Here is an 8,028-nt window from a genome sequence, read left to right on the forward strand (position 1 = left end):
GATTCATGAAGTTTTCTCGGATAAGCCAATTGACCAAAAATGGATCGTACATGGTTGGTTCTCATTTCCAAGATCAATAACTCGGGAGGTATGTCCCATTTTCGGCCCATTAATCTCTGCTTTGTACTTATAAAGTGATACCGTTATGCCTAAGTTGGTAAGACTGAATCAAGTCAGTTTTGTCTCCGGTAGGAATATAACAAATAGTATTATTATAGCCGAAAAAGTTTTACATTCCATGAGTTTATTGAAGTCTTAAACAAATTCCTCTCAATCATGCATATGAGTGCTATTATGAATTATATTTCCATAGTGTCTTTGCAAGTTCTTTGGAATGGAAAGACGATGGATGAGTTTCTACCGTCGAGAGGGGTGAGGCAAAGTGACCCTTTAACACCGTACCTATCGTCCTTGGTATAGAATGGTTAATCCATAGTATTAATAAGTTAGTTGAGGATGGGCTATGGAAGCCGATTAAATTGGCTAGAGAGGGTCCAAATATTTCCCTTTTGTTCTTTGAAGATGGCCTTTTTTTATTCTCCAAGGTAGAGTCATCACAGGATGATGCCATCAAAGGAATCGTTGATCAATTTAGCTATTTCTTTGGGCATCGCATCAACCCCCTTAAGGCTTAGATTTTCTTCTCGAGTAATACTGATGACTCCTTGCTAATCACATTAACTCAAGACTCGGTTTCAAAAACCTAATAATCTTAGGAAATATCTCGTTGTTTCGTTGTTTCATAAATAGATTACCAAAGAAACCTTCCAATTTGTTGTTGATAAAGTCCAAGCTCATTTAAATGGGTGAGATGCCAAACTTTTTTCTAGAGCTGGTCGCGTTACGCTTGTTAAGTTGGTTCTTCTTGCAATCCGAATTATTTCATGCAAAGACACTTATTCCAGCTTAATCCATTCTGAAATAGAAAAGATGGTAAGAAGATTTATTTAGGAGGTCGACGGGGATTATCAAGATGATGGCACTGGTTAACTGGGATAATCGTTGTAAACAGTTGAGAAATGGCGCCCTTGGCATGCGGAAGTTGAAAGAGCATAATATGTCATTCATCATGAAACCGGGTTTTCATACCTTGACTAACAGTTATGAATTCTGGGCTTGGATTCTTAAGAATAAATATAAGTTGGTGATGAAGTACCGGACGATAATAGTAAGCCAAAAGCTTCTTGTTTCTGGAGATCTCATTTCAAGGTATGAGGTGTCCTGAAGAATGGTATCTCATGGTCCATTGGCAAGGGGAACCGAATTAAATTTTGTTATGATGTCTGGTGTCTGACTTGGGAACCTTAAAAGCAACGTCATTTATGTCGTGGTCATGGTGAGGATAATACTTTAGTGAGGGAGATGATTAATGATAGTGGGCATTGGAATTGGCAAAAATTTGTAGGCTGATTTAGTAGTCAAGTTCTTCTAGAGATTGCAAGGACTAGACCTCCACAAGCTTATGATATGGATGACAGGTGCTCATGGCGATGAACCAACAATGGAAGGCTAAAGGTGGCGGATGGTTATAAGATTTTGAATCAACACCAATAGGGTAGTGCAGACTCTAAATGGGACCTAATGTGGAAGCATAGAAGAGTAAGACCTCCACGGTTGAATTGTGGTTGGCTTGTCATGGTAAACTGTTGACTAACTTGGAAATTAAGATGCAAACGAAGAATTGTCGATCATCCTTTTTGTAGTGTATTTGGGGAAGATGTTGGGGCAGTCACTCGTGCTGAGAGATTGCCATCTAGCATCCAGCTGTTGGAATAAAGTTGTTCCTATTTCCTGCAGAGACGATTTCTTTAGGATGCCAATTCAAGGTTGGTCATTAAGTAATCTTTCAAACAGAAAACAAGTTGATCATGCTGGGCGGGACTGGGACATTCTTTTTGAAGTAGTTTGTTGGAAATTATGGTCTCAGAGGAATAATTTCATATTCCGTAATGATAATGGCTATAGTAACTCAGTTATATCTAAGAGTTCAGCCTTTGTTAGCTGAGGCTATGGAGAGTAACTTTGGGTGCGATACGGTTATGCTTCAGGATCCTGGATGGTTCAAACCTCAGGTCGGATGGATGAAGCTTAACAGAGATAGGGCGCTTAACCTTAGAACGAAAGAAATTGGAGTTGGAGGACTCATCAGAGATTGCAGGGGCGACTGGGTTGTCGGTTTCTGCAGATTCGTTGGATTGTGTTCCCTGTTACAAGCTGAGCTCTGGGCCATTTTGGAGGGGATTCAGATGGCTTGAGATTTAGGTTGACGCAGGGTGGTAGTGGAATCGAACTGTCATAATGCCTTGGATATTTTGATAGATGATAATGCTGATTTCTGTCATCTTAGTCTGATGAGGAGCATTTTGGTTTTTAAAAATAGACCATGGGAGTTAGCTTTCAAGAAGGTGTCTCGTGAAGCTAATCAAGCTGCGGATTTTACGGCAGCCCTACATTCCAAAGATCACACTTTGTGTAACAGGTTTGAGCAGCCTCCGCAAGGGACTCATGCTATCCTCAGGTCCAATGCTAGAGGTACTTCCCCTGAGAGAAGAAATCATGCGTAGTCTCTCCTAGAGCTTAGCTCTCCCTTTTCCAAAAAAAAATCAAAGATAAAGTGACAACAAATTAGTGAATCCTATGTTTGACTTTTGGATACCTAAAAAAAGCTCTCATGTAACAAACTGTTTTAAAAAAAAAACTATCAAGTAATAAAAAATTACCTTAAAAATTGGCAACCAATGAGTTGTATAATGTTATATTGTTATCCTTAAAATGCGTTATTCAAATTTAAATAAAAAAGGATGAAAATAATAATGATAATAATAAGAGTCGGCAAAAATCTTACGTCTCTAATCTTCAGTGACGACAATCGAACATATGTAGTGGGTAGGGTTGTTAATGAATATAGCTCTCCTTTTAAGTCTATATTCATTCAATTGCCTACCATTATTAACATATATAAACTGGTTATCTACCTCGTAGAAACCAAACACTTGGGTTTTGATAAGTGATTCTATTGGTTAACAAACTATCGGGATTAAAAAAATAAAAGTGATTCTATTGGTTAATAAACTATCGGGATTAAAAAAATAAAACTGGATTATATGGATTTTTTTTATTTTATTTTTTTGCAAATAGCAATATGTCCGAGCCAAACATATTGCTTTTGGCCAAAAAATCAAACCAAACATATTGTACACTTGTTGCATTGGAGAATGATCTCAGACACACTCAGCTCCTCCCACTTAAACCACTTCTCATAATCGAAACCTTCATTATTAATCATATGCACCTCCCTTCTTACTATATATATGTACATTAGAGTCATAGTTTAAGGATCATGTTTTTAAAATGTTCATACTTGTTCTTGGACCGGTTTTGGAGAACATGATGACACTGCATCTGCAACAGTGAGGAAAATCTTGTCGTCCCCGATTAAATTCGCAAAATTCGATGCGTGAAGCTTCTCTATCACCACTGGTCCCGGATTTGCCAGAATCAGCTGTTCAATAAATGCAGGCAGCCTCAATCAGGTAAATGGTAATTAAAAGCTAGCCTTTATTATTATTTTTTCAGTAAGCTTTTACTATAAATTTAATTTTTTATTTTTTGAATTACCTGAATATTCTTTTTCTGGAGACTACTGTGTAGTTCTTCCAAGGCATGGATGCCACTGGTGTCAATGTCAGTTACAGCTAACATACAGGAAATTAGGAAAAATGAGCTAAAAAAAAAAACTTTAAAAGACATAAAGATTGAGAATAAGTCAATGGATTCTACGTGACATCTCAATTATCAAAAACTGGATTGTCGATTGGCATTCAGCTTTTACTTGCTCTTCTTCATCCATCAACCATCTCAATATCCTGCAAACCATGTCCACCAATTAACTTTGAGCATCGTGAGAGATCTAATCGAAACTTGGCTGAATTTAGCCAAATTCTTAAACTTCCAAACCCCATCACAATTCTAAAACTCTAGAATTCCTATATCAGAATTAGAGAGAAAGGCTAAGAACAATGTATATACCTCTCCCTGACATAACTGGAGTTGGAAAAGTAAATCGCAGAATCAACTCTGACTATCAAAATCCCTGGAACTTTAGTTGCTTCAGGATATTGTTGGATATTTCGATACACAGTAGTCCCAGGGAGCTTCCCAAGAATAGCAGTTCGAGGCCTAGTAACTTGTAAGAGGATTTTAGCAAAGGATATTATGACCTGCCATGCATGGAGTTACAGTGACAAAAGATTTATATCGAACACATAAAATATATATCTATATAGTTGATGTAAAGGAAGTTTAGGTAGCGGACAACTAAGTTCTTACAGCAATTAGGAGGCCAATCTCAACCGATGAAAAGACTGTTCCAAGAAAGGCTCCCATGCACGCAAGAAAATCAAATTTATCAATCTTCCATATCAGAATTGCTGCCTCAAAATCCAAAAGCCCAGCCACAGCTGCTATAATGATAGCAGCCAGGATAGCATTTGGGGTGTACTTGAAAAGAGGTGTTATGAATTCCAAGGTCAAAAATACAACACAGGACATAACGATATTTGAGACTGCAGTTTCGCATCCAGCCATGAAATTAACTGCAGATCGAGAAAATGAACCTGCAAGAACAATAACATCAGTTATATTATATATGCCTAAATTATTATGTGACTACATGTGTCCTATCTCACCTGTGGCAATATAACAGGAAGTCATGGAACCAACGATATTCATTGTTCCTAGTGCCACCATTTCTTTGTTTCCATCTATTTGATAGTCTTTCATCGCAGCAAAAGTTCTTCCAATGGCAGCAGCTTCCTATATAATCGACCCACAAAGAAGAATACGTTAAAGGGTCTATGTAGATGCAATTTCATAGTTAATTTTTTGGTTAGTGAAGATGAATAAACAAAAATGGCTTACCGTCAATGCGATCATACCAGCTATCACACCAATCCTCATACCTTTAACAAGATATTCACCAGTGAAGTAAATTTGATTTACAGATGAGGGATTGATTCCTTTTTCAATATGCTTCACCTGCAAAGATGAAAGAAGAGTGGTTCTGCTGTCAATACTCAATTAGTACAATAACTACTATGGTTTGTGCCATCACTTTGAACAGCTGAACTATTAAATTGCAATATTGTACCATTAGAGGTTAAAGAAAAGAACAGTAATGCTTACAATCATAACTCCTTGCTTTTCTGCATGTGTTATAAAAACGAAAAAGGTGGAGAGAACAACAGATATCAGTGGAGCTACAGCAGGCACCCAGAAGAATTTCTTGTTCCTTTTTCCCTATTTCACAAATCAAAGCATGTCAAAGTGAGCAAATGGTTACAAACCTGTTATAGTCGTAAACAGAATATATAAGAGTTTAGACTGATCTCTTACAATGTATTTCGCAAACAAAAGGAAGGATAAAAAGCTAACTCCAATGACTATAGTCTGCCAGTTCCACTGCAAAATATATATAGTATCATACAACTTTAGTAACTGTAAATGTAGTGGTCAATGATAACATTGATACTGGTTAGTAATTCTTTAAAAAGAGAGAACTGAAATGCTTTTTTTTTTTTTTTAGGAAAAGGGAGAGAGTGGATATATAAATGCTTACTCCATGCTCGACGTTGCTCCATACAGACTTCATTACCGAAATAATGTCTGTATCCTTAGTAAAATTTTTTATACCAAGAAGTCCCTTAACCTGTTGGAGGGCAATTGTGACAGCAGCTCCGCCCATAAAACCGACGATGGCAGCATGAGAAAGGAACTCAATCAAGAATCCCAACCTAATTATTTGTTTACGAAGTTAAAGTTCAGTGAAGTAGCACAAAATTATCAGAATATATATATATATATATATATATATATATCAGAGACTTCCACGAGTAAAATACATAAAGGTAAATACCTAAGAAAACCAAGAGTTGCTTGAGTGACGCCTGCAAAAAAGGTAGCAGTGAATGCAAGCCGCAGATACTCGGGTTTATTTTGGACAGGGTCGAGCTCATCTGAAAGCATAGTCCCTAATAAAAGAGATACCACAGCGACTGGTCCAATGGCGATATCTCTTGAACTTCCCATGAAGGCATAAATCAATGGTGGAACAAAGCTGGAGTCTGTAACGGAACGGTCGAAGAATAACAATCATTTTATATAAAAAAAGGCAACAAAAAGCTACTTTATACAATGTAAGACGAGGATAAATAATACAATGGAAACTTACAAAGTCCATACTGTGGATCCAAGTATGCTAGCTTTGCATAACCAATGTCCTGTTTTCCAAGTAATTTAAATGAATATATAGGTAAATAAATCTGACATCATATCATATGATCAAAATTAGTGATTTAAGGAGTGTGTTTGAGGAGTAGGAGTGTGAATATCCACCTGAGGAATGCAGAGACTGGCAATAGTGAGTCCAGCAATGAGATCACCCCTAAATTTTCTCCAGCTGTAACTCCTTCCCCATTCAAGAATTGGGAAGATGGCCTGCGTTGCCAGGACGAACTTTCGAGACCTGGGTTGATCCTTGAAGGGACGCAGTGGGTCATCAGCGAAGAATGTTTCTCTCACAGTGGCTTTGAATTCCTGGAACAGGTTTTGCTTAGGGGGGACTCCCACCTTGTGAAGATAACGTGCACTGTGCACGTAACGCCGAGAGGATGACATGCTTCTAATGTCCATTTCTTTGGTTTCAACTTCCTCATTTTTTGAGTGAGACATCGAATCCATGCCCACTTAGCTCTCCTGTACCACAGCCAAAGTAAGCCTCATCCATAAACACAGCACTTACCAAGTAAACCCATGCATGCAATCCATTATAAAACAAATATCACTGCATAACAAAGTATCTAAAAGATCAAATATATTGATCAGACGATATGGAGTTTACAGTCTACGGGTGGACTAGAGGGTAACCAAAATTCACTAATATAATCTCAAAGGGATAAAAAAACGAGACTCCTACGTCCAACGAAACCCTAAAACCTTATCTCAGGATCTCCATGCTAAACTAATGGAATTTTTAAACTACTCGCAGGATTTTATTTTTTAAATAAAGGGAGGGTAGAAGAAGTTATTCAAACAAGCATATTGCTTGTATATAAAGGTATAAACAACTCAAAACTCCTTTACCATAACCATGTAGGGCACGGGTTATCTAGTAAATTACCGACTGTTATTAATTAGAATTTATGTAAAGACACCGAGTTCAATTAAAGCTGTATTAATGAAGAAAGATTAGCTGACCAATTAACACAACCGTACTAATATTTCTTAGTTATTACTACATGTAAAATGTTTCCCTAAAACTCGGTAACCAAAGAAACTAGAAGACAACATAATGAAAAAAATGAAATTAGAAGCTAACCAAAGAAAGTTGATATGGAGGTAGTGGGCGGAGAAAGTGCAAGCAAAAGAGTTGTTTAACTTGGAAAGAAGCAAAGGAAGATCGTGCTTATATAAGTACGGAAGGAATTCCGATGTCAAACTTTTACATGCTATAATCAGCAATAATTTATGAACCTGGACCTCTTACTTGTCCCGCAGCAGATTTTAAAATTACAAAGCTATCAAGCATGTGAGATGATTCGATGTCAACAGCTGATCATCTCTCTTCCATGATATGCAGCTGGGGAAGATGTTCACTATATATGCGCGGGTGGCAGCATCCATAATGTGAAGACTCATCAAAGGTAGATGAAATGTTCAAAAAGTTTATATTTGTTATTTTTATTATTTTTCATAAAAGACTCATTTTTCTAAAACTTAGACTTTTATATGCCTTTTTACTCGCTCTTCGAGATGCTTTTCACTTTCACTTTCAAATTGTGTTTTCTTTTTCACTACCAATGCTTCTCTCATCATCGATTCCAACCTTTCTACTTCTTTGCCCAGGCTTAATAGATCGATCGTGCCAAGACCATATCCTATTTGAAAACTCTTGTCAAATGTGTCTCGGGGTGTGTCAATGTCCAACACTAGTACCAGGGAGTTTCATATGTACCTCGCAGGCTTTCATTA

At 37.2% G+C, this 8,028-nt stretch overlaps 1 protein-coding gene across 3 annotated transcripts; it reads right to left on the reverse strand.

Annotated features, from left to right (window-relative positions):
• Positions 1–243: 243 nt before the first annotated feature.
• Positions 244–7,702, reverse strand: LOC105765782 (sulfate transporter 1.3). Of its 3 annotated transcripts, XR_008196011.1 has the most exons (16): positions 7,376–7,700; positions 6,394–6,753; positions 6,230–6,278; positions 5,915–6,122; positions 5,618–5,792; positions 5,395–5,460; positions 5,185–5,298; positions 4,921–5,037; positions 4,689–4,815; positions 4,330–4,616; positions 4,030–4,220; positions 3,781–3,866; positions 3,619–3,695; positions 3,362–3,502; positions 2,112–2,587; positions 1,649–1,791 (listed from the first exon to the last, which is right to left on the reverse strand). XR_008196011.1 is itself a non-coding variant. In XM_052630934.1 (15 exons), exons 2-15 carry the CDS (start codon positions 6,736–6,738, stop codon positions 1,663–1,665), a joined length of 2,112 nt encoding a protein of 703 aa, XP_052486894.1. In that variant the 5' UTR covers positions 6,739–6,753; positions 7,376–7,702; the 3' UTR covers positions 244–1,662. The 3 variants fall into 3 exon arrangements, 2 of the variants coding, with proteins under 2 accessions (XP_052486894.1, XP_012440488.2); XM_052630934.1 differs by lacking the exon at positions 2,112–2,587 and having other exon boundaries at positions 244–1,791; positions 7,376–7,702; XM_012585034.2 differs by lacking the exon at positions 1,649–1,791 and having other exon boundaries at positions 1,830–2,587.
• Between the last annotated feature and the right edge of the window lie 326 nt (positions 7,703–8,028).

This window comes from Gossypium raimondii, chromosome 5, assembly GCF_025698545.1.
Source record: "Gossypium raimondii isolate GPD5lz chromosome 5, ASM2569854v1, whole genome shotgun sequence".
Taxonomy (NCBI): Eukaryota; Viridiplantae; Streptophyta; class Magnoliopsida; order Malvales; family Malvaceae; genus Gossypium; species Gossypium raimondii.

Excerpts from the sequence above, each read along its gene's own strand:
- LOC105765782 (XM_052630934.1), bottom strand. The coding sequence starts at position 6,738 with ATGGATTCGATGTCTCACTCAAAAAATGAGGAAGTTGAAACCAAAGAA. Across the intron at positions 6,279-6,393 it reads CCAGTCTCTGCATTCCTCAG|GACATTGGTTATGCAAAGCT; the intron begins GTGGATATTCAC and ends CTTGGAAAACAG. Across the intron at positions 6,123-6,229 it reads GGATCCACAGTATGGACTTT|ACTCCAGCTTTGTTCCACCA; the intron begins GTAAGTTTCCAT and ends GTTCCGTTACAG.